At 34.4% G+C, this 25865-nt stretch overlaps 3 protein-coding genes across 3 annotated transcripts; 1 reads left to right on the top strand and 2 right to left on the bottom strand.

The window, feature by feature from the left end:
• Window positions 1-226: 226 nt before the first annotated feature.
• LOC135849814 (uncharacterized) lies at window positions 227-6792 on the top strand. Its single transcript, XM_065370418.1, has 4 exons — window positions 227-1346; window positions 1432-1558; window positions 1649-1749; window positions 1822-6792. The coding sequence occupies exons 1-3, from the start codon at window positions 1163-1165 to the stop codon at window positions 1740-1742; spliced, it is 405 nt and encodes a 134-aa protein (XP_065226490.1). The 5' UTR covers window positions 227-1162; the 3' UTR covers window positions 1743-1749; window positions 1822-6792.
• Window positions 6793-7786: 994 nt separating this feature from the next.
• LOC135849809 (zinc finger protein 610-like) lies at window positions 7787-20409 on the bottom strand. Its single transcript, XM_065370411.1, has 9 exons — window positions 15562-20409; window positions 15131-15286; window positions 14666-15019; window positions 14459-14578; window positions 14175-14380; window positions 13835-14094; window positions 9257-9454; window positions 8966-9171; window positions 7787-8877 (listed from the first exon to the last, which is right to left on the bottom strand). The coding sequence occupies exons 1-9, from the start codon at window positions 15700-15702 to the stop codon at window positions 8632-8634; spliced, it is 1887 nt and encodes a 628-aa protein (XP_065226483.1). The 5' UTR covers window positions 15703-20409; the 3' UTR covers window positions 7787-8631.
• Window positions 20410-20547: 138 nt separating this feature from the next.
• On the bottom strand, window positions 20548-22783 carry LOC135849813 (uncharacterized). The gene is made up of 5 exons (XM_065370417.1): window positions 22594-22783; window positions 22042-22384; window positions 21593-21966; window positions 21151-21509; window positions 20548-21072 (listed from the first exon to the last, which is right to left on the bottom strand). The coding sequence occupies exons 3-5, from the start codon at window positions 21924-21926 to the stop codon at window positions 20893-20895; spliced, it is 873 nt and encodes a 290-aa protein (XP_065226489.1). The 5' UTR covers window positions 21927-21966; window positions 22042-22384; window positions 22594-22783; the 3' UTR covers window positions 20548-20892.
• Window positions 22784-25865: the final 3082 nt, after the last annotated feature.

Raw genomic sequence — 25865 nt, 5'->3', positions numbered from 1 at the left:
TTTGAAAAAATTAATATTAAATAGCTCATAAGCTCAAAAACTACATAAGTTGAAAAGTAAAGTAAGAGCCAAAAAATGTTGATTTGAAATTTGAAAAACATTGGATTTCACCTCATTTGCCAGTATTAAGTGTACTTACGTAATGTTTTGCGTGTTTCTTAGTAGAATAGAAACGAATACAATTAGTCAATTATATACTAAACTTCCCAGAATCCAGCAGCATAATGCCTTAATTGGTAAAAAAAAAAAAAAAAAAAAACTGAAAACTGAAACCAAAAACTTGAAAAACCAATTACAAGTATGGAAAACTGAAAACCAAAAACCCAAAAACCAAATATAAAAATTGAACAAAACCAAAAAACCAATAACCAAAAGGTAAAAACTGAAACCAAACAAAAAACCAAAAATCAATTTTCAATCAGTTTCAACCCCTGGGTATGTAGTGTACGTACTACGTAGGTACTCTACTTAATAATAATTTCATTTGGGAATTAAAAATTAAAATTAATCGCAGTTCATACTTGTATTGTCTCATTTCCGACTTCACCAATAGAAGCTCTTAATTTACATGAAAAATAATTCTATTTACGCGACACCAGACAGCGCTAGTCTACGTTACTGAAAACCTGATGAGCCGTAGCGATTCTAATAGGGTTTCCCGAGGCGGGGCTCGGGGAACCCTAAAAACGCTCGGAGCGCAGCGCTCCGCTGGAAGAGGCTGGAAGTGCAGTCAGTGCTACCAGTTTGGAATAGGTAATGAGAAAGGGAAAAACTGGAAAAACTGAGAGAAAATGGAGGAAATAGGAATGGATCCTTTGGAAAAATGAAAAGCGATAATGTAAACTGAACGTGTGTATGAAACGCGCAGAAGAGAGGCGTATATTTCAGCAACTGCGATGTAAAAATAACACTAATTTTTAAGCTAATTTAATTGAATAATTTCTCGTCGTATTTCAAATTTTCGCGAGTTGTGGTCTTTCATTTTCATTCTTCCAAGTTCATTGATCTATTCGCAGTTTCGTCTGGTTCATTCAACGATGTGACTAATATAATCTTATCATTATCAGCGGTGATGGCTGCTGAGCTGTATACTTGAAAATGGCTTTTGAACATAAAAGAAATCCATTTTCTATCTAAATTATCAGCTACATTACAAAAAAAAATGTCTGGTTCCGGCGGAGAAAGGAAAAAACGCGTTTTGGTCCCTGGCGGTGGCAGAGGCTGGGAAGAAGCTGGAGGAGAATTCTATCAAGAAAGCTATCCTGGCGCAGAACTGGATTTAGAAGTAATGCAAAATGATCCTCATCGGATTTCCACTCTGCTTCCGAGCAAGAAAACAAGAACAGGTATATTTAGCTAGGTACCTATCATTGTATATCTCAATTTATAATCAACGACTCTAGTATTAATTGCTTTCCTTTGTACGTACAGGGACCATTGTAAAGGATCAGAAATTGACTACTCTTCGTCATCGCACAACACTCAGATCTCATTATCAAGCTACGGTTGTTCCTAATAACGATACCTATACAAATATCATTACTGCCAGATCTTTCAGGTATATGAATTTTCATTGGTAATATGACGACAACAACAACCTACCTATTAGATTCATATTTCTTAACTTGTATAATTTTTTTCTTCACAGAAAACTTATCCAACGAAAAATTACTCTGGGAAGAAATCATGAGAATAAAAGCTATGCCGGTAAACATGGCTCAAAAGAAAGAAATGAAATCTAAATTATTAGTAAGTAAACTCTCCCCTTCATTCAAAATGAAACGAAAAATCAATAATCACGAATCCTTTTTCTGTCCACAGAGTCGAGATACGCTCCGGTTGCAAGGATTCAAGCAATTCAAATGGAAAAAGAAACAGTCGTGGATGCAGTTGAAAGTACGTTTGAAAGAAACCAGCGAAAAATTAACACTGTGGCGTAACAGTTTGAAAAAAATCGAAGGCTACTATGGTACAGGCGTCGTATCATTTTTTTTATTCGTAAAATGGATGATATTTTTAAATTTAGTGTTATCTTCGATAGTGCTGATATTTGTGATTTTGCCCAACATCTACGTAACAAATTTCACCCCATTTAACGATTGTACGTTGGTGGACAACACTTCGTTGTATTTTTCTAACGAAACAGCCGAAGCTGTCAATGTTCTAAACGACGTTTCCGTCTTGCTGAACGTAATTTTCCATTCGAAATGGATGATCACTTCTCCTCTGTATTACGCCTACTACATACAAAGATTGTGATTTAGACTTGTACTATCTGAAAATACCGCTTCCTTTAGCGTATATTCTAGCGATGGTCATGTGTTTCGTATACAGTTTCATATCGGTTTTGAAAAACGCCGCCGATGGTTTCAAGCACAAATTACTCGAAAGTCAAGGCCAGTTCTACGTCTATTGCAACGTCGTGTTTTCCGGTTGGGATTTCTGTATTCAAAACGAACGATCAGCCAGAGTGAAACATAAAGCCATATACAACGAGATTGTCGGACGATTGAACGTCGAAAAACGCAAAGAACAGTTCAAAAATCTCTCTAAACAAGATTGGTGCAAATTATTCTTCATTCGGAGTATCATAAACGTGATCATTATATCACTTCTGGCCATCGCCGGTTTGGTAATATTTTTGGCATTCAAGTCTTCCAACGAGCAGAATTTTATTTGAATCTTGGTGATTTTTTTTTTTTTTTGCTACTAAAGTTACTCATTTTGAGAAAAATTTGAGTACAATCCCTGTTCACATTTAAGATCTCTAAGAAAAATTGAAGTTATCCCGCCAATTTTGAAAAACTGAACAGAACCACCAACTTTTCAAAATTTCTGATACTGTTGTGCTCCGGTGAAAATGTAAAATGAAAGATACTTAATGGCAGTTTTTTCGTCGAGGGGCATTAAATTTTGTTCGGAGCTCTCTTGCAGTTTTTTGGTTTCAATTTTTGGAATACATATTTTGGACAAAAGACGAGCAAGCGTGGACATGGGTCATTGATTGTTTAAGCCGTTGTCGAATGAAATGAGCCGATATTCAAAAGTAATTTTTTATTCTTCTGAAACAAACGTGAAAAGTAACACACTTATAAAATTAAAATACCCATTTACTAACGAAAAAAAAGTAGTAAATGATAGAAGAATAAACAGGCGACGAGCCTAAAATACCAAAAAACTACACCATCTTGTACAACAGTTTAATAACGAATGAATATAACAATTACATCGAGTACATCCAGTACAAATTAATTACCATATAAGGTAATAAAAACGAAGGAAGTTGAAAATGCCGGTATCACAGATACCAACATTAAGAATTGAAACGCTCGGAGTTTGCTAAAAATCACAGTAAATAAATTGAAATAAACAACACGCTCCCTCAAACTCCGATATTTAAAAACAGATAAAACAATGACTAAGATTTAAAAATGATTAAACGAACAGAATAATTAAAACAAACACGTTCGATTTTCGATTAAAACAATACAAACGATACAATAAGAAATGCATGAATAAGATCGATTAAAAATAAAATAAAACGACAAGGTACACAGTATGTATGAATAAAAATATCAATACAATCCAATCAAGTTTCTAAACTTATTCAACAACGTAAAATCTAGCGATTTAGTAAACATATCAGCTACTTGTTCTTTAGTAGAACGATAAACAATTCGTAACTGATTACTATGAACTAATTCTTTTACAAAATAATACTTCACATTGATATGTTTACTTCGTTTTGACGAATTAGTGATATCATTAACTAAATTAATACTACTCAAATTATCCTCATAAATAATCGGATCAACGACTTCAATATCAAGACTATCTAAAATTTTCTTCAACCATAAAAACTCAGCAGATGCTTCTGCTAACAAAACGAATTCGGATTCTGTTGAAGACAGAGTGACTAGACTTTGCTTTCGGCTACACCAAGAGACCAAACTGTTAAAAACCATGAAACAATACCCAGAAGTAGATTTTCCTTGAAAATCATTAGCCCAATCGGCATCAGCGAATCCAACAATAGGCTTAGAATTAAGAACAGATTCGAAATGTAACTTACAGTTAACAGTTGACCTCAAGTACTTCAATACTCTCAACAGATGTTTAAAATGGGTATCGCCTGCTTTATCTTGAAATCTACTGAGATAGCTAACTGCAAAGCAGATGTCCGGTCTTGTCCCTAACATCACGAACATAAGACAACCGAGCAGCTGTTTATACGGAAATCTAGTCAGTTCTTTCTTATCAGTGACCGGACACAAACTCAATCCTTTATCCATAGGCGTTTTTTCCGAAGTGTCTGTGATTCGAAATCTTTCACATACTCTTAGAATTAAATTAGACTGACAAAAATCTACCCGTTTATTATCACGATCAAAAGAGATTTGAACTCCGAGAAAGTTTTGAATATCACCACTGTTGGACATCTTGAATCGGCTAGAAAGTTTCTCACAAATACTTTTCAAAAGATCACAGGAACTACTCACAACAACGATATCATCTACGTATACGAGAACATAAATTACCATATTTCCAACTTTCAAAAAATACAAACAGCTATCACCTTTAGATTGAACAAATCCCAAACTTTTCAAAAATGAATCAAGACACTCGTTCCACACTTTAGGAGCTTGCCGCAAACCGTACAACGCCTTTTTCAATTTGATAACAAAATCTCCAATACCAAGATCAATTTTCACACCATCAGGAATTTCCATAAAAACATCTTCGATAAGTTCACCATAAAGAAACGCTCCTCTCACATCCATCTGCCTTACAAACCAGCCTTTCTCAGCAGCTACAGCCATCAAAGTCCGAAAAGTTGCCAATTTAGCCACAGGTGAATAAACTTCACTGAACTCACTCTCCTCTTGTTCAAAACCCCTAGCCACTAGACGAGCCTTGAAACAATTAGCACTCTTTTTCCGAAACACCCACCTTGAGGAGATAACAGTAGCATTAGCAGGTCTTTTTACAAACGAAAACACTTCTTGCTCGTTAATATTATCAATTTCATCTTGCATAGCTCGCTTCCACGAATTCCAATCAGCTGATTTCCTCGCCTCACTCACGTTCACCGGAATATCACTTAAAATTTTTTCAATACTATAAACACAGTTAACAGGTACATTTTCAATCTGATCCAAATTCACCATATCAAAACGATCACTTTCTTTCTCATTAGGAACCATGGCCAAATTCTCATCAAAAACAACATCACGAGATAACGAAATTTTACCAGTTTCTTCATTCAACATCCGAAAACCACCAGGAGCATAGCCAACGAATCTCAATTTTTCACTTTTAGCATCAAACTTCAAATCAACTTTGTTCTTCAAAACATAACTATAGCAACCAAACGGATGCAAATTATCATAGTTGACTTTTCCATTGAACCAAACTTGAGCTGGAATAATATCACCAACAGTAGGCGAACGATTAATCGAATATGCCGCATAAAATATAGCCTCCGTCCAATAGGTGGCACTAATACCACTTTCCAACAAAGCTGTTCTAGCTCTCTCGATCAACGTTCTGTTCAATCTCTCCGCCCTACCGTTCTGCTGTGGCCTGTAAGGTATTGAATTCTGAATATCTATACCATGACTAGAACAAAAATTTATCATCTCATTACTATCATATTCTCCACCATTATCACACCTTAAGGCACAGATTTCCGAATCAAAACGATTAGTAACCAACGATCTATACTCCTTAAATTTCTGAAAAACATCAGACTTCCGAGAAATGGCATAAACGTAAACAAAATGACTAAAATCATCAAGAAAGGTAACAAAGTAAGTTTTTAAATCATGAGAGACAGGTGTAATCGGACCAACGACATCCGAATGAACAAGTTCCAAACACCTCGTAGCTCTCTTATTATTCTCAGAAAAAGATAACATCCGCTGTTTACCATACATACACGGTTCACAAAGTTCAACACCAGAAACATTACTCAAACCTTTAATCAACTCCATTTTACCCAATTTCATCAAATCACCGAAATTCAAATGACACAATCTCCGATGCCATAAATCCGTTACTTCACTTCTACTTTTACTAACAGCACCAACAAACATTGAATCAGAATTACAACGAACTACTTCGAATCGTATCTCATACAAATTACCCTTCCTTTGAACATTCGCCACCACCTTCCCAGTAGTCTTCTCATACATAAAAGCACCAGTATCAGTAAACGTAATCAATAAACCCCTATCAGAAATAGCACCAACAGACAAAAGATTTTGATCCAACTCTTTAGAATAATAAACGTTTTTAATCATACCAAAACGACCATCTTCACAACGACAACGAATATTCCCTAATTTAGTAGCCTTTAACGTTCCTTGATTTGCTACTCTGAACAACACAGGAGTTTTCAATTCAATAAAATTTTCAAAATAGACATCCGTATTTACAATATGATCGTTACTGCCAGAATCTAGCTTGAAATATAAGTAACGATCATCATCTTTTCTAATCTCATTAACAGAATTAACACAACTTGAATTCAAATCACTCCTACTCAAAGTAAACACAACCATATTCGCATTACGATCAGTATTCTGACCATTATCAGAACCATTGTTTCCACCATTAAAATTACCACTATTATTACTACGATTTCTCTGATTATTACCACTATTATTATTAGCAGGATTAGAATAACATCTATTAGCAGTATGCCCTATTCTATTACACACATAACAACGAATATTGACACGATTAAAATTACCATTGTTGTTATTATTATTAAAATTGTTACCAAAACGACTCTGCTGATTATTAAAACCATTACCATTACTACGTTGATTTGACTGCCAGTTATTACTTCGAGAATTACAACGTTTTGCGATGTGTCCGTTCTTTCCACATTTAAAACAACGTACAGGCTGCTTGGGCTGAGACTGACCCTTCGGCTCCACGGACATAGCAACTTTAGGGCGAATTTCATCTTTCTGACTAGATGACGAACCAGGTAACGAAGTGACTACATTATCTGTACTATTTTTCTTCACATGACGTTCATAAAACCCTCTAACTTGCGCTGATACTTCGTCCCATTTGAGCGGTGAGGTAGATAATTCTAATGTTGTTCTGATGAGCGAGAACGCAGGCGGCAACGAACGCAAATACGACAGGATGTTCTGTTTTTCATCTAAGGGATCGCCCAAATCCCTCAACGTGGCACATTTCGAGCGATAGGACAATGTATATTCGTCGACCGTTTCAGAACCGTTTACTTGGAAACTCATAACTTTTAATTCTTCTCGGACGTCGGCGCGGCGTAGGTCAGCAGACCGGCGAAAGTTCGAAGAGATAGCATCCCACATTTCTTTAGCATGGGTACAGGCTCGAATTACTTGTAGGTATGGCCTCGACACGTGGCGAACTATAATATCCATACATTCGTGATCTTTACTAACCCATTCGTCTGTCTGATTTCTGGCCGCAGGGATACCATCCATAATCATACTTAACAGCTTCTTACGACGCAAATAGCTCTTCATGCGGAAAGACCAAGATTCATAATCATCCCCATCGAACTGAGGTATACCTGAGACATGTGTCTCCTCCATAATACAACCAAACTAGTAGCGAAATAAAAACGAACGAAAAAATAAACCAGCTGACCGGCAGACTGGAAACAGCAAAATACTACGACGCAAAAACAGTACCAAAAACAATAAAAACGAGCTCACTGGGCTCCATAACCTGATAGAAGAATAAACAGGCGACGAGCCTAAAATACCAAAAAACTACACCATCTTGTACAACAGTTTAATAACGAATGAATATAACAATTACATCGAGTACATCCAGTACAAATTAATTACCATATAAGGTAATAAAAACGAAGGAAGTTGAAAATGCCGGTATCACAGATACCAACATTAAGAATTGAAACGCTCGGAGTTTGCTAAAAATCACAGTAAATAAATTGAAATAAACAACAGTAAAGACTGTAAATAGTAATCAAAATTAAATTTGAAACGAAATATCCCAACTGTACTATGGAACTGATATGTAATTCCTTTCAAAACGATTATTATTAATCCAATTAATTTGTGCTTGAAGTTGAAAAAACAATGATTGTATCAATTTTTTTTTTAAATTCATGTTTAAAACATCGTGAAGCTGAAGACTGACTAGATTAGATCTAAAATAAATATAAATTAGAAGAATGCATGATTGCTGAGGAGTGTTTTTGGCCATATTCAAAACGAAAAACAAAATTTTTGAGATCCAAATGGCACGAAAAATAATTTAAATTTTTTAAAATAGAAACGCATAAAAACAAAGTACGCGTTTTTACATAACACAATAGCTTATCTAAAATGCTACACTGCTATACGCATAAAACACAACAAAAACAAGAGAAAAAACAAACATCTGACTTAGAAAACATATGACCAGATAAAATTATACTCCAATTTAACTAATTATATGATATTAATTATCTGATATAATTATTGGTTTGTACGATATGTTCTGTATCATGTACACTGCAGATAATGTCCCATAAATCTAATTAGTAAATTGCTGATTCGCTGACCAAACACTTTGTGATGACTTGATTAAATTCACAAAAGCGTCGTCGGCATTACATAGCTAAGAAGAAACAGCAGTTGAAGTCAGCTGACGATAATTTTCCAACAACTGAGTTTCGGTAAGAGCAGTGGAAAATAAAGGAGTCTGTGTAGCAGTAGTTGTATTCGAAGCAGCCGTTGCAGTCAATGTAAATGCTGATGGTTGAGCTGATATGTATATGGTATCAGAACACGCTGTTTGTTGTAGGATATTGGGTGATGATAATATAGCAACCGAGTTGATAGTCGTCAAATTATTTTCTTCCAGCTGAAATTATTACACGAAATTAATCGGACATGTTTGATGATTTGAAATGAAGATTTTGAAGGTTTCAAAGTTGAAAAAATTCACGTACTTGGGAAGTGGTGGTGATTGTGGATTCTGCAGCGCTTACTTGAGGATTCACGCGAACTCTGTGCCTAACTTTATGACTATTTAGGAATTCTTTTTTAACGAAACCTTTTTTACAGATTTCACATTGGAATGGTAGTGCTTCGTTATCGTCGGTGCCATGGTTAGCTTGATGCATCAAGAAATAATGTTTCACGATGAATGATTTACCTATAAAAATATCAAAATCAACGTGTTTAACTGTTTAGTTTTCACTTCATCAGCCCATGCAAGCGAACAGGTCATGAAAACGTACCACAAATTTCGCATTCGTAAGGACCAGTTATGCCATGCGTTTTTCGATGCTTGTGCAGATTATCTTTACGACTGAACGTTTTACCGCAAATATTACAGGAATGTGTTTTTTCTCCGGTGTGAGCTAACGTATGTCTGAACAAATGCTCTTTACGACTGAAAGATTTACCACAACTGCCGCAAACATAAGGTCTTTCACCTAAACAGAAAGTTCGATTAATGTTCAACTTCTTTTAATCGCATTTTACAATAATTGAGATCTAATGACACAAACAGTAGTGCCCGTTGGCTTTCATTTCCAAGTGGAAAGAGCTAGAGAGACGAATGAAGAGGCGTTGAGTAGCAAAAAATAAGGGCATTCAAAAACAACCTTGAAAATTTTAGGCCCATGCGCAGGGTGTCCACAAATTGAAAACTGGTTTGGTCGAAAAATTTAAACTGGTTTTTATTGGCGCAATGTATTCTACACACTAAGGCGACAAAATCGTGATATAAATTTTTTGAAACCGGTTCATTGATTTGCAAACAGTTGACAATGAATACCCAAAAAATTGTAGATAGAGAAGAAAGCTTGAAACAAAAGTTGTAAAGCGTGAAAAATTACACAATTTTGTCTTATCACATTTTGAAACCGGTTCATTGGTTCGCATTTAGCAACCGGTTTTTGACAATCACCTAAAAGTTGAAGATAGAGAAAAAAGCTTGAAACAAAAGTTGTAGAGCATGAAAAATTGAACCATTTCCGCTGATCGGACTTTGAAACCGGTTCATTAATTTGCAACCAGTTATCAAAAAATACCCAAAAATTGGAGATCAAGAAAAAAGCTTGAAACAAAAGTTGTTGGGCATGAGAAATTACACAATTCAATTGAATCAGATTTTGAAACCGGTTCATTGGTTTGCATTTAGCAACCACTTTTTAACAATCCCCTAAAAATTGAAGATTGAGAAAAAAGCTTGAAACAAAAGTTGTTGAGAGTGAAAAATGACAATTCTGTGTATCACTTTTTGAAACCGGTTCATTGGTTCTCATTTAGAACCAGTTTTTTTCAATCAACTGAGAATTGAAGACAGAAAAAAAACTTGAAACAAAAGTTGTAGAGTGTGAAAAATTGAATTTTTCCACCAATCAAATTTTGAAACTGGTTAATTAATTCGCACCGTAGCCAGTTTTTGAAAATTACCCCAAAAACTGCAGATAGTGAAAAAATGCTTGAAAGAAAAGTTGTAGAGTGTGAAAAATGAAACTTTTTCAGTTAATCAGATTTTGAAACCAGTTGATAATCAATTCGCAACCAGTTATTGAAAATTATCCAATAATTGCAGAATGCAGATAGTGAAATAAGGTTGAAATAAAAGTTGTAGAGTGTGAAAAATAACACAATTCTGTGTAATCACATTTTGAAACCGGTTCATTGGCTCTCATTTAAAACCATGTTTTTGACAATCGCCTAAAAATTGGAGATGGAGAAAAAAGTTTGAAACATACGTTGTAGAGTGTGAAAAATTCAACTTTTTTCGTGAATCAGATTTTGAACCCGGTTAATTAATTCACAGCAAACCATCAACAATTACCTGGTTGAAAATTGACAAGCCATTTTCAAAATCCAATCAGCAGAAATGGTTCAATTTTTCACTTTCTAAAACTGTTTTCAAGCTTTTTTCTCCAGCTTCAATTTTCTTGTCAAAAACTGGTTGCTAAATGCGAACCAACGAACTGGTTTCAAAATGTGACTGACTAGAATTGACTGTGTAATTTTTCATGCCCCACAACTTTTTTCTCAATCTCTAATTTTTAGGTATTTTTTGATAACTGGTTGCAAATTAATGAACCGGTTTCAAAATCCGATCAGCGAAAATGTTTTAATTTTTCACGCTGTACAACTTTTGTTTCAAGCTTTTTTCTCTATCTCCAACTCTAAGGTGATTGTCGAAAACTGGTTGCTAATTGCGAACCAATGAACCGGTTTCAAAATGTGATTAGACAGAATTGCCCCTTCCTTTCCCTTTTCTCTCTCAGAACTCGTTTTTTCAAGGTTGACCCCAAGTCCCTTTCCTTACAAGTTACTAAGCAAAATGAATAGGTAATTAAAAAGAGAAATACTTGGCTGAGAAGTATTATTTTGATGATAAATAAAATGCTTAGCAAATTGAGAATATTCGGCTGAGAAATTAAATTTCAAACTTATGATTGTTCAAATTAATGCTTTTTTGAGTTTCAATTTTTCATCCTTAAACTAAAAAATTTTTAATTCAAAATGTTTTATAACATATCTACACATTGTAAGGAAGATTTTTTTTTTTTTAAAATGAGCAAAATCGGTTCAGTTTTCATAAATTTAGAGGAGGGGGCCCAAAAATTGGGTTTTGGACCATATCTCCCTCTGTATGGGACCAAATCGGTTCTAATTTCGGGATTCGATTCAAAATGCAATTTGGAATAAAGCATATTTTCAAAATTTTTTTAAATTGATTTTTTAGGGCATTTTCCCTAAATTTGGGGCCCTAAAAATCAAAATTTGCCCTTCGCTATATTTTTCGTATCTGTCAAGTACTCGTCTAGAGCTTTCTATTTTAACTAACTAATCCACCTTAATTTTTCTTTGTTTCAGGTGAGTACAATTCGCGAATTCACGAATCGCTTGGATCGCTGTTGTTATTGTCTGAAAAGGGGGTACTGGAGACTATTGACCAATCAGATTACAATTCACAACGCAAAAATTGAAAATTTAGTGGCCAACAATTTTTTTTCTTTACTCAAAGACATCAAACGACTCTTTTGCTGATATACAATTTTCTCATTTTTGTTTAAAATACGTCTGCAAATGAGTTCTGGTGTCATGAATTTTTCAATTACTCAAATCCGAATCATGCAGTTGCAAATTTGAGTTGAAAAATATTCCACAATATAAAAAATGTCTTATCACAATTTTGCACAGTTCCCCCTTTTCAGCATTTACGCAAAAATCCGCCAGATGTCAGCCACTTAGTGTGAATTCGCGAATAAATGATAAGCTCTGTTCTATTCGCTGCTCCGAGCAACTCCGAGTTGCTTCGAGCAGCAATACTGTGTTCTATTGGCACATTTTTACTCGGAGTAATCCGTCTAATCGTTCTTTTCGCAAGGAGTAGAGTCAAAAGAGCTGCTCTAGAGCAGGTTTTTCTACACCTGCTGAAAAGGAAGTGCAGAAGGAGTAGAGTAAAAAGAGCAGACTTTTTAAGGCGACATTTTTTTTTTTTACAATCAGTATTCCGACATTCCGTTTTACGAGTGTTTATTTTCTTTTTTTTGTTGAAATTTAGTTGTTTTACAAGGTGTTCTTGGATTTGTGTTCTTTTCGAAGACTCATTTCCCCTACTCTCTCTACTCTTTTATCGGTTCCGGAGAAAATCACGAGAGTACACAGAGCTACTCGGAGTAGCGAATAGAACAGAGCTATAGAATATGAACTCGCGTATGAGAATAAGTAAGTAATTTTATAATCCTTACGAGAAAATTTACATAAGTCATTTCCACACTGAGACCTTTCATTTTCAATGGCAAATAAAAAAAAAAAAAAATTTAAAATCACGGAATTTGAAAATCAGCTGAAATAATTGTCCGTCTGGTTTGAATTGAGGTGATTTGATTTTCCGAATACGAATTTGGAAACAGTAGATGAAGTTTTTGAGTTTTCAAACGATTTTGATTTTTAATGAATTCTTAAGAAGCCAAACTTGGGTAAAAAATGAAAAAAAAAATGAAAATCTTACCAAGTAGACCAAAAAAACTGAAATGTGGAGTGTGCCCGGTTTTCAACCCTCTAAATCGATTGGAAACTGTTTCGAACCATTTTGAGTGGTAGTTCCTGAGAAACAACCGTAGCAGATTTTCGAAAATTGAAAGTTCCACAACATTTTACCCGTTGTTGAAATGAAATTAACTTGCTCTAGTACCCCATTTTCAATATGCTGATTCAATTGTAGGTGGTTTCAGGCTGTTCTGGAGGCTTTGGGTATATTTTGGAAATTTCAGATTTTCCAAAAAATGCTCTAAAAACCGTCCAAGTTAACTTCAGCGTCATTTTTTTTTCAAAATACAGGATATACTCATCTGACTATGACAGGTAGTGAAAGTAGTGAAAATGTAGTGATTTTAAAAATGGGTAGTGAGAGTCTTGAAAAAGTAGTGAATTCAGTCAAAAAGGTAGTAAAAAAAGATTGAAAAATTGATCGAAATTAAGAAATACTAATTTGTATACACATTTTTTCCAATTTCATTTTTTGAAAATTTTCCTGTGAAAAATTTGATTTTTTAAATTTTGTGTGTGTTAGTGAGGGGGGGGGGAGAGGAGTCGCGTGGATAGCATTCTGAAAATTCGGTTGAAGACAGGTAGTGAAAAAAGTAGTGATTTTTTTTCCAAAAAAAAAATCCGTTAGATACCATGATTTGTGGACGCCTGTGCATGGGCCTGAAATTTTCAAGGTTGCTTTTGAAAGCCCTTATTTTTCCCTACTCAACGCCGCTTCATTCATCCCTCTAGCTCTTCCCACTTTAAAAAAAAGCCACCGGGCACTACTTTTGTGTCATACTGCATACCAGAATGTAATTTTCGATGCTGAAAAAGATGCTCTTTCTTGCGAAACGGTTTCTCACAGACATCACATTTGTAAAACTGATCACTATTGGCTGCCTTTCTGGAGGGTTTCGTTGGTGTAAAAATGGAATTCACTGATTGTATAACAGAAGTAGCTGCGTTTTGCTGAGGTATATTCGATACACTTGAGGTAGCAGGCCTAACGATGGTATGGTTACATATTTCATTCGGATTGCTCAATATTTTACCACAGGTGCCACAGCTGTAAAAAAAAAAGAAAAAGTTTCAGTTTAGGCCTAGGCAACATTTCAACGAGACACAGTTGTGAGTTGATGTAGGAACCTTTTCAAATTATTAGAGTCATCTTTGGTGAGGTCGACCTGCATCACGACATCTTGTTGTGCTGTAGTATTGGAGGTGAGTCCTGTTTGCGTCGAAGCTACTATCGATACTGGTATGGATGCTTCGCTAAATGACACATTCCCAGAAGCTGAATTCGATTGAAGTATTTTGTTCACGTTGATATTTCCGTCTTCGTTTATTTCACACTGAAAATACGCTCAATTTAGCTTTAGCGATCGCTAAAGTTATGATCCATTCAATGTGACTGAGGTAAAAAAATTCACCTGTAAAGATTGAATAACGTTGGCGACTTCTTTTTGATGAACAACCGTATCACTATTGCCAGTAGGTATCGTAACGTTGTATCGTGTATTATTAGCATCGTTTACAACTGCCATTTCTGTCTGTAATTAATACCAACCAGGGAATTATTAAAATTTGGAAGTGTTTAAATATGTGCAATCAGTCATTCAAAAAATTATTTTATATACTTGTAAAGGTAACTTGAACTGCTGTATGCGAGATAAATCGTTATCAGGCATTACTTGCATAAGACTAGATAAATTTTCCACATTCACTGGGACGACCGACGATGGTACACCGTTTAATTTCAACGGTACCGAACATTGTAAAGGCATCTGTCGTGTTTCTTCACCGATTCTACTGGGCAACGTCATTAAAGCTATCACACGTTTATCTGCTTCATTATCGGTGGTGTTTTGAAACACATTAGTAACATTATTTGGAACTTGCACAGAGGAATGAACTTGGGTTTCGGGCTGCTGAACTGGACTTTTTTCCACTAAGGTGGCTTGTGGTTGAACATCTTTAACGTAAACTGGTAGCTGTAAAGTGACATTCATTTTTTATTCAATTTATCTTTTTTTTTATAATTTTTTTTTCTTCAAAATATGAAATCGTATCACTTGATGAAATCAGAATCAAGTATTAGGTACCTTGTCTGTTTCCTTGCCGGTACATTTCAAAGATAAACGGAAGCTCTGTAGCATTGATTCTGCTTTCAAACAAAGCTGTCGAAAATTATCGAATTCGTCTAGTTTATTGGCGCAATTATTGCAAATCATTTTCGGAAGAAGATCATTGTCCAGCACCTAAGCAACATAATGACAATATTCGATGTTTTATTCGAAATAAAATAGAAGAATATGGGGAAAAAGGTTGCAGATCAGCGAGCCACACCAACATGCATTATGCTGATGATAACAATCTAGGGAATTTCGAAATGCTCGATTCGCTTTAAATTTCTCAAAACTGAGCATATCTAATAATGAATATCACAGCAGGATTTTGAAAGTGTAGAAGTACATAGAATAGAAATGTATTAAATTGAAGAGGGGTCGTTATTATACAGAAAAGGAACCCCTACCTTTAGAGGGAGACATTTTTTTATCTTAGTGGGGAGTTGTCTTCGGCGTCCTTCTTCTTTATAAATGTGTATCTTAGTTCCTTCGGTTGAAGTGCAAAGGCGGCAAAGCTCATAGTAATTTACTCGTTTGTAACCGGACATAACGAATTATACGATTATAAATATTTAAAACACGTAATTTTTCTAATAAATTAAGTTATCAATCACATCCCACTACTTCACCCCACTCCGTCGATAGAAGGAAGAAGGAAAATTGTTTGTTTTGTTTGTTTTTTTTTGAGGGTTTTCGATGCTCGATTCTGATAGGTTGATTGATCAATAATTAGCGAGATCTAACGAGGATTTGAGATACCTTTTTGAATAATCTTTATTCGTGTACAGAGTAGTAGAGAGCGCTTCGAACGATTTGGGAAAATAAAATTAAACGAAATCAACGCGATTTTTGTTTTTGCACGCGGAATGCGTTCGTTCATGTCGTTCACTACATCATCCTGATTTTCAAACTGTTTTATAAACTTTAACTTTAATAATATAATTATTAATATTTTTCATTTTCGGAATTTTTCATCAAACATCTTCTCATCTTCATTCATCTACGACCTTAGCTTCCTTTATAGTGGCAATAAATAAGCTGGAAATGGACAATTTCTACAGAAATTAGAAAATCGTGGAATTTTTTCAAACTCATTTTTATGCAATTTTGAACATCTAAACTTGTAAAATATTACAGTTCTCATAAATTCTGATGATTATTCACTTTGATAAAATGAGTGGATTTTCTCCTGTTTTGATTGATTTCTCCATCTTGCATTTTGATGGTGTTTTTTTCAAAATAATTTTTCCATGATTTTGTTCTGAAGTCTGAATTTTGATGATGTTTTTCGCAAAGACCTTTTTCGCCTGAATTTTTGCCCAATTTTATCACCTTGAATTCTCTTAATTTTTTCATAAAAATTTTCTCTCGAGCTTGAGTGATTTTATTGCTTAAATAGTCGGGATTTCTCCTTATTTCAGTTCGATCGCTTTTTTTGAATTTTGTGATTTTTTTTTCTTCATCGATTTAGTGAGTTTTCTTTTGAATTTTTGTAGATTTTTCCCTATTCTGATGGGTATGATTTTTTTGAATTTTCGCAAGGTATCTTTTTTCAAGTTTTTCGATGATTTTCTTGGAATTTCCATTTTTTTTCTCTATTCAAATTTTGGTGAAGTTTCTCCAGTTTTGACAGACTTTTTTAACATTGAATTTTCACGAATCTATGGGTTTGTTCTAAATTGTGGTAGTTTTTTGCCCACATTTTGACTGCATTTTTTTTATTCTAACAGTTTTTTTGTTAGACATTTTTTGATAATTTTTCTCAACATTTTTTTGATTTAGTTCCGAATTTATACCTAAATTTAATTTTTGTGAGTTCTCTGTTCTGACAGGGGAACCCTCCCACATGATAATCTCCGATTTGAATGAAACTTGGACTGGTAGAAAGAGGACCTCAAAAAACCCCCATCCCCCAATTTTCAGCTGCTGAAGTTGATTTTTCGATTTTTGACGAGCGTTTGAAGTTTTGTGTACACAGGTAAAGTTGTTCTGTAAATTCGAAAAATGGCCGTTTCTCCCCACCGCATGAACTTCAGCAGCTGAAATTTTGGTCAAAGGGGTCTATGCTTGATACCTAATTGACTAATACTACCGCCGGCCGGATCTGGAATTATCATCAGAAATCGAATTTTTTGCTCAATTGCTGGTTTTTAAATGCCATTGAAAAATTTGAAAAATGAGTCAATTAAGCTCTTCTAATGAACTTCAAGGGCTCAAATTTTGGTCAAACAGTCTCTGCCGAATACCAAATCGACTCATGCCATCATTGGCCGGATCCGGCCATCCGTTCAGGAAACAAGATTTTTTACTGTTTTTTCCCATGTTATGAATGAATTCAAAAAATGGCCGTTTCTCCCCACCACATGAACTTCAGCAGCTGAAATTTTGGCCAAAGGGTCTCTGCTTGATACCTAATCGATAAGTACTACCGTCGGTCAAATCTGGAATTATCATAAGAAATCGAATTTTTTGATACATAACATGAGAAAAAGTATAAAAAATACACAAAACTTCACACGCTCGCCAAAAATAGAAAAATCAACTTCAGCAGCTGAAAATTTAGGGATGGGGGTTTTTTGAGGTCCTCTTTCCACCTGTCCAAGTTTCATTCAAATCGGAGATTATCATGTGGGAGGGTTCCCTTGTGAGTTCTTGAATGATTTTTGCTGAAGTGAGTTTTCGAGAGTTTTCAGTGTTCATCATTTCCATAATAATTTTGTTTCGAATTTTATTGATTCGTTTTTCTGCCTAAGTTTTTGTTCTTAACTTCGGCGACACCTTTTTTCTTGAATTTTCAAGATTTTAAATGAAATTTTCTCTTAATTAAGCCCCGAATTTTAGTATTTTTTCTGCTTAAATTTTTGTGGAATTTCCCTGTTTACAAATTTTTTGAGAGTTTTTTGGACTTGAAAAGTGATGGTTTTATTGAGAATTAATTTGAGGATTTCTCGATTTTTTTTTCCAAGTTTTATTCTGTTGAATTCTCATTGATTTTAAGTTTTGAGTTTGACAAAACTCTGTTTTTTGGTTCATTCTGAATTTCGCTCTTGAGTTTCATTCTTAGGGACTTATGATTTTGGTTTATTAAAAGAAGAACACAAAGAGGTTTTTCAACATTATTTTTCGAGTTTTTTTTTTCTCTCCAGATCTTGATCTTCGCTCTGATTCCTGTTTTGGTCAATTTCTCTCAATCTCAATAATTTTGTCGCCTTTTTTCCATTTTTTTTTGAATCGTGTCGTCAAGTTTTGACACTTTTGATTGAGGATTTTTTTTTCTTTTTGAAGCAAGGTACATTTTTTTGTATTCGAATTTTAAAAATGATTTTCTCAATTCACTTTTTTTGAAATGTTGACCTATTCTTTCGAGAAGGGAGGGAAGCTTCTTTCAAGATTTTGATGACTTTGTGTTTTCCCTTCCAGTTATGAAGGGACCTTCCTTCATAACTGATTTCCTCTCTCTTTGAACAATTTTTTTCAAGTTCGATTTTATGCTTTTCTGTTGAATTTGAATCCGCTTGAATTTTGTTAGAAATTTGTTGATGATTTTTCTCAAAATTTTTTTGATGTATTTCCGAATTTATACCTCATTTTAATTCTCGTGAGCTCTCTGTTCTGAATTCTTGCTGAACTGAATTTTCGAGTTTTTCATTTTCATGATTTCCACAATTTTTCGTTTTTCTGCCTACATTTTTTTTCTCAATTTCGGCGAGACCTTTTTCCTCGAATTTTCAAATTTTTTAATAGAATTGTCTCCTAATTTAGCCCCAAATTTTAGTAATTTTTCTGCTTAAATTTTTGTGGAATTTTTCTATTTACAGATTTTTTTTGACTTTGAAGCTTTGTATTTTATTTAGATTTTTTTCTCCAATTTTTCAACGATTTCCCCCGAAGTTTCGTGTTTTCTTTTGTCTAAATTTTTGTAAAGTTTTTGTTATTTTATCGTTAAATTTCGTGAGTTTTTTTTTCAATTCCTTCGATGTTTTTTCTTGAATTTTAGTGCTTTTTACCTTGATTTTTTCGGTGGAGTTTTTCTATGTACTTCTAATCGAATTTTTATTCTGAAATCCTCGTAATTTTTCTGAACTTTTCAAATTTTTTAGACAAAATTCTGTTTTTTGGTTCATTTTGAATTTCGCTCTGTTGAGTTTTATTCTTAGGGTAGGTACTTATGATTTTGATTTATTAAAAGAAGATCACAAAGAGGTTTTTCAACGTAGATATTTTTTAACTTTTTTGCTCTGCTTTTCTGTATTAGTCATTTTCTTTCAATTTCAATAATTTTGTCGCCTTTTTTCTATTTTGATTTGAATTGTGACAATTTTTGACAGTTTTGATGGAGATTTTTTTTCTGAAGCAAGGTACATCTTTTTGGTATTCGAATTTTTAAAATGATTTTCACAAATAACTTTTTTCCAAATATGGATTGCAATCTCCCCCCTCCCCCTCCGCGTTGCTTTTTCTCGTTGATTTTAATAAATTTCCCGTTCTAAAATATCTCTTCTAATTAATGGATTTTTTTTGTAAATTATTGTTTATTATTGCTCAACACTCGAATAATTTTTTTCTCATCAAATTCTCGCTCATGTCAACATTTCTGTTATTTTACAATCGGTTTTTTTGTGTTTGATTTTTCGAAATGATTTTGAATAAAAGATTAAATTTCGTTCTTCCCTGTCTTGGTAGATTTCCCCTTCTACTTTCAATTTTGCAATTTTTTTCAGTTCCTATTTTAACACATTTTTCGATTATGTTTCCGGAATCCAATATTTTTTTCGTGCTTTCTTTTTGCATTTCGATCTACGAGTAGCTTACTTTCGAAATATTGAATCTGTTTTGAGCATTTGCTGTTTTTTTTTCAAAAGTGGTTTTTATTCGGGTTTTGATGTTTTTTTTTCTGTGTTTTTTGAAAAAACTGCTATCGAAATTTTCATTAGGTTTTGTTTTTTTTTGTAATCTAAAATTGAATGTGATGTTTTTTGTTAGGTACCAATTTTTTTTGTTTACTTAAGTTACTTTTTTTTTGAGAAAAATTTGAGTACAATCCCTGGTTTTTTTTTGGTAATTTTTCTGCCTTTTCTCTACATTGAAACGTGTTTCTCGTGTTTTATATCTAGACTCTAACGAGTTCCATCTTCCAGTAAATTAATTTTTCGGATGGCAATTTCGCGTGATTCATTTATTAAAATCATTGAAAACCCTTCATAAATGTCGATGTCGCTTCGAAAACTGTAAAATTATAACCCAATAAGATTGAAAAGGAAGCGTACATCGGAAATTGTTCGTTTTCTTCGAAAAATCAATACTTTATTAAAAGTTGAACATAGTATGTAATAACGCAATATGACGTTAACCACGATCACGAATAGGTACACGTAAGCAACAAAAACGACACATTGTGGCGCAACATTTTTATTATATGCACAACATTACACATTGATGACAACTTGTTCAATACACTATAAGCAAATTAAAAAGCAAAGTACAAGTAACCCAAAAGTAAAACAATTCTCTTTGAATAAAAATAAAAAAACAAAAACAAATAATAATTTCAATTAAATTTATTTATATTGCGAAGAAATGAAGACTAAAAGAAGGAATGTGAGATACTAAAAAAAAAAAAAAAAAAAATACTTAATGAAACCCATCACCAAAAATAAAACTAAAAATAGCAACTAAACTAACATAATAGCAAGCATTCGAGGTAGGTAAACGGAAAACAATTAGTTAGGTAATAATTGTCATTCTTCGGCTTGTCCTAAATTATAAATGTTTTGGTTGATTTCTGTGATTTGTTGAACGAAGCTGTCATCATTGATGATGTTATTATAACACGTTAGTATGTTGATCAATCGCCCATCGTTGTATCCGAGCTGCATATTACACATAGATAATGCGTTTTCTTCACTTGGAGTTAAGTTCTGTGTGGAATTAATATTAAAATCAGATTAGCGTTTATAGGATGGAATTGGAAAACAGATTAATCGAATAATACCCACGTTAGTATTGTCGAACATGGAGAATGGTAGTTTTTCACGTTTAGTTACGTCACCGTCTTGATAGAAAATGGTGAATTTATCGACTCCGGCTTTGAATGGGAAATAAACTCCGGCTCTTAGGGTACCTTTAACCGTACGACTAACCAAGCATTTGAATTCGTAAACAAGATTTCTTCGTTCCGTAACATCGACTGGTGCTAAATAAGGTACACCCACGTAGATCAAATTTCCAATCAACTTGTTTACACCGTTTGGTCGCGTCTCTCTAATTTGCCAGTACACGTAGTCTTCGTTATCGAAATCGAAACTGTAGCAGTATTCTTTTCGACACGAATTTTCTTCCGATTGTAAGAACCAACCTGGACAGCAAAGGGAATAGGTTTTGTAACTCTTTATACAGTATGATCGAGTGATGAATCTTTAGAAGGTAATAATAATTTACCAGTATGAGGGTAATAGCAATCTTTCATGATGGTAATGGCACGTCCAATATGATACCCAGGATCTAGCAATAGAATTCCGAGACGACCGGCGATGTTGATTTTTAAAGCGACCAAAACGTGCTCTTTTTCCGAATCGTAAGGGTTAGGTAACTCCGAAGTGTAAGACGACACATCATCGACGCATTCTTCGCACGATGCCAAATACAATTTCTCAATCAAGCCCGGAAATCTGCCTTCCAATACGAACAATTCTTTCATTAATTCCAAACTTAGACCAACGCAAGTATGATGTTCGGATGTAATGGGCGGGCAATAGCTTCGGTAAAAATTCATCAAACATGGTTCTTCGCTTTTTTTGAACTCGTCGTAAAATCTGCATAAACATAAAGAACGACTATAATAGCGATCTTTCGAAACAAAGAGGAAGAATTTCGAGTATTATACGAACCTGATCAGATTCTCGATAGCATTATAGTTGTGAGCTTGCAGTATATGTTGTACGTTTAGTTCTATAACCTGAGCTAATTCTTCATATTCTTCGACAGATGTTAAAAATAAGGCCTCCTTAGGTCGACCCCATTTTGGTAGAGGTAACGGATGGCCTTTCGGCCACTCGCCCCCGACTTTAGTTAAATTCTGTATACATTCTTGGGCGGTTTTCAGTCAACTAGGCCATTCGCTGCCCCAGCGGCCAACCGTTGGTTGACATCCATGATCACTGCCATCCCTGCAGAGACTAATTTGTTCCACAGGGCATAACTGTTCCTCTCGTGATAAATTACTACCCTGATCTGAAAAAGAAAAAAATTGAAACGAACGATTAGCACCGATACGTTTTTATGACCTACTTCAGTTTACACGTATTGAAAAATTTCACTTCTCGATCGAGACACGTAGAGTAATAAATTAATAAATTATTTTTTATGTAGAAAACATCGACAAGACTACGAGAAATTATTTAAAAAAGTACACGACGAAGGAAAAAAATTCAAACACTTACCCATCCAAGGAATACCCAGTGATGAAGAGACTTTCTTTTCTTCGTGGAAGTAATGAAAACTGATCGACGATGAAATATGATTCAACTATGCTTTATGTGAACGTTACTTATATATATACACGTAAAATTATGACGTTACAGTCTTATCTCCCTACCACTCGAGAGGCGTTTTAATTACATATAAAGATAAGTCCAACCATTAAACAAATGCATGATTCGAAAACACAATTACGTTGAACGACACTTCATTCGATTACGATTTGAAAACTTAAGCATAATACTCCAATATAAAGATTGACATTTTGAAAGAAAATTTTTACAAAAAAATGCTTGTAGACATACTCGAGAAGGCCACGATGCACTGACCAGCGTTGCCAACTTTTTTCCAGACTTGATGCTAGAACCACTCAAAAATTATGCCGTTTGGATGCTAAATCACGAAAAAATTATGCTAAATTTTGATGCCAGACAAAATTTTTGTTTTTCCTCCCTTTTTTCCAGAATTTGGTAAAAAACTGCATCAAAATTTCAAGGTTAAGAAGATGCTAAATGTAAAAAGGATGCTAAAATCGGATGCTATGTAAGATGCTAAATTTTTTTGGTGATTTTTGGCGTATTTTCCGAAAATGAAGGCTTTCAACAGTTCCAACTTTGGAATTTTCATGGAATATTGTTGAAAAAAGGGTCAAAAGTATGAAAATTTAACTAAAATTACGAAAATTTCAAAAATTTTCCCCAAATTTACGTTAAAAATGACAATGCTAAAATGAATTAAGATGCCAGATTGGAAAATTATTATGCCAAAAGATTATGCTAGATGCTAGATGCAATTTTTTAGCATCGTATGAAATCAAATTATGCCAAATCTAGCATCGATTATGCTAAGTTGGCAACGCTGGCACTGACGTTACCAATTTACTTTACATTCGAATGGGAAAGTAAAAGTGTTGGAAGAATTTCAATTTTAGCACGAGTTGCGCATTCGAATCACCTTTGTCCATTGTCCTTTCGTCTGTTTAAGACATTGAGGCGGTTCGTGGTGACTTATTCGGTTATGCGATCGGTGTGGATCGGATTTCACGAAGAAGAAACTTGATTTTTTTCAAAATTCGCATTTTGAAATACAATTTACTCCAATTTCTAGGACATATTTTCTAATAAATCGACGATATTTTGAAAGTAAAAACTTGAAGCTTCGAAATGAATTGAATATTTTGATTATTCGACGAGTATTTCTCGATGAAATGTTCAACTGTAGCTTAATTATTTCAAAAACGAAGCGAAAATAAGCTATATAAGGGCTTCGTTTTCGAAAAGTACGAGCTTTTACGATTATTTTAAGCTATTCGTGAATGAAATTCCATAAAAACTGTCGATTTCTGAGAGATTTAAAATCTTTGCTTACAATATTTGTATTTCAACGTCAGTGCAAACATTTATCACCTGTCAGAATTTGAAGTGCTAAAGTGCCTTTTTCGATTTTTGGTGAATTTTTGAAAATCAAATTTAGGCCAAAAATGAGGGGAAAAATCAAAATTTTACTAAATCGACCAAGAAAGCTGAAATTTTGGATGAACCTTATTTTCGACATGCCAAATCGATTGGAAACTGTTTCAACTCATTTTGAGTAGTTCTGGAGTATCCAGCAGATTTTTGAAACTCGAAATTTCCACAAAATTTCATCAAAATGGAGATGGAAAGCCGAAATTCATTCCGCGAACTAATTTCAATACGCTACGAAGTCGACTGTAGGTGGATTTCAAGTTGTTTTGGAACCTCCAGCAATATTTTGAAAATTACTGGAGCCTCCAGTAGATTTTTGAAACTTTCAAACGGAAATGGAAAGTCGATATTTACTCTGCACTCCAATTTTAACACCCTTTGAAGACGACTTCAGGTGGGTTCAAGTCATTTTGGAGCCTCCAGCAACTTTTTCGAAATTACTGGAGCCTCCAGTAGATTTTTGAAACTTTCAAACGGAGATGGGAAGTCAAAATTTACTCTGCACTCCAATTTTAACACCCTTTGAAGACGACTTCAGACGGGTTCAAGTCGTTTTGGAGCTTTCAATGACTTTTTGAGAATTCTGGAGCCTCCAGTAGTTTTTTGGAACTTTGAAAGGGAGATGTAAAATCGATATATCCTCTGCACTCCAATTTTAACACCCTCTGAAGACGACTTCAGACGGGTTCAAGTCATTTTGAAGCCTCCAGTAACTTTTTGAAAATTACTCGAGCCTCCAGTAAATTTTTTAAGCTTGAAATTTCCCCAAAATTTCATCAAACGGAGATGGAAAGTCGAAATTTACTCTGCACTCCAATTTTAACACCCTCTGAAGACGACTTCAGATGGGTTCAAGTCATTTTTTGTAGCCTTCACCGACTTTTTGAAAATTGCTGGGGAGTCTCCATCAGATTTTTGAAACTTGAAATTCCCACATTTCATCAAATAGACTTAGCACGTTGAAGTTCACTTCGCAAACTAATTTCAATACGATATGAAGTCGACTGCATGCTGGTTTCAAATGGTGTTGAAGCTTCCAGCTACTTTTTGGAAATCTCAATTTTCCAAAAAACGCCATACAAGTTTTCAAAAAGTTGCTGGAGACTCCAAAACGACGTGAAATCTACCTGTAGTCAACTTCGTGGCGTATCGAAATTAGTTTGCGGAATGAATTTTGGCTTTCCATCTCCCTTTGATGAAATTTAGGGAAATTTCGAGTCTCAAAAATCTACTAGAGATGGTTGACTTTATGGCGTACCGAAATTAGTTTTCGGGATGAATTTCGGCTTTCTATCTCCATTTGAGAGTCTCAAAAATTCACTGGAGACTCCAGTAATTTTCAAAAAGTGCTGTGGGATTCAAAACGACTTTAAACCCACCCGCAGTTTCCATTGTAGCGTATTGAAATTAGTTTACAGAATAAATTTCGGCTTCCCATCTCCATTTGATGAAATTTTGTGGGAATTTCGAGTTCCAAAAATCGGCTGGAGGCTCCAGAACTGCTCAAAACCGGTTGAAACAGTTTCCAATCAATTTGGCGTGTCGAAAATAGGGTATATCTTGAATTTCAGTCTTCTTGGTCAATTTGATGAAATTTTGATTTTTTCCCTCATTTTTGGTCCAAATTTGATTTTCAAAAATTCACCAAAAATCGAAAAAGGCACTTGAGCATTTGAAATTTTGACAGGTGATGAATTTTTGCCTGGTGTTTTGATCTACCTCTGTACGGTTGAAAAAATTTCGTGCAGGTCCTATGTTGGAACTCAAAA

The sequence above is a fragment of the Planococcus citri genome, chromosome 1, assembly GCF_950023065.1.
Source record: "Planococcus citri chromosome 1, ihPlaCitr1.1, whole genome shotgun sequence".
Classification (NCBI taxonomy): Eukaryota; Metazoa; Arthropoda; class Insecta; order Hemiptera; family Pseudococcidae; genus Planococcus; species Planococcus citri.
Note: the sequence above shows the minus strand (reverse complement) of the source record. Positions and strands in the feature narration are given on the sequence as shown.

What these genes read in the sequence shown, in the direction of transcription:
- LOC135849814 (XM_065370418.1), top strand. Translation starts at nt 1,163, where the DNA reads ATGTCTGGTTCCGGCGGAGAAAGGAAAAAACGCGTTTTGGTCCCTGGC. An exon ending in GAGCAAGAAAACAAGAACAG is followed by an intron (nt 1,347 to 1,431) that starts GTATATTTAGCT and finishes TTGTACGTACAG; the next exon opens with GGACCATTGTAAAGGATCAG. An exon ending in ATTACTGCCAGATCTTTCAG is followed by an intron (nt 1,559 to 1,648) that starts GTATATGAATTT and finishes TTTTCTTCACAG; the next exon opens with AAAACTTATCCAACGAAAAA.
- LOC135849809 (XM_065370411.1), bottom strand. Translation starts at nt 15,702, where the DNA reads ATGTCCGGTTACAAACGAGTAAATTACTATGAGCTTTGCCGCCTTTGC. An exon ending in AGTTCAAGTTACCTTTACAA is followed by an intron (nt 14,579 to 14,665) that starts GTATATAAAATA and finishes TATTAATTACAG; the next exon opens with ACAGAAATGGCAGTTGTAAA. An exon ending in CAATCACCACCACTTCCCAA is followed by an intron (nt 8,878 to 8,965) that starts GTACGTGAATTT and finishes TAATAATTTCAG; the next exon opens with CTGGAAGAAAATAATTTGAC.
- LOC135849813 (XM_065370417.1), bottom strand. Translation starts at nt 21,926, where the DNA reads ATGAATTTTTACCGAAGCTATTGCCCGCCCATTACATCCGAACATCAT. An exon ending in TTGCTATTACCCTCATACTG is followed by an intron (nt 21,510 to 21,592) that starts GTAAATTATTAT and finishes TTTGCTGTCCAG; the next exon opens with GTTGGTTCTTACAATCGGAA. An exon ending in CCATGTTCGACAATACTAAC is followed by an intron (nt 21,073 to 21,150) that starts GTGGGTATTATT and finishes AATTCCACACAG; the next exon opens with AACTTAACTCCAAGTGAAGA.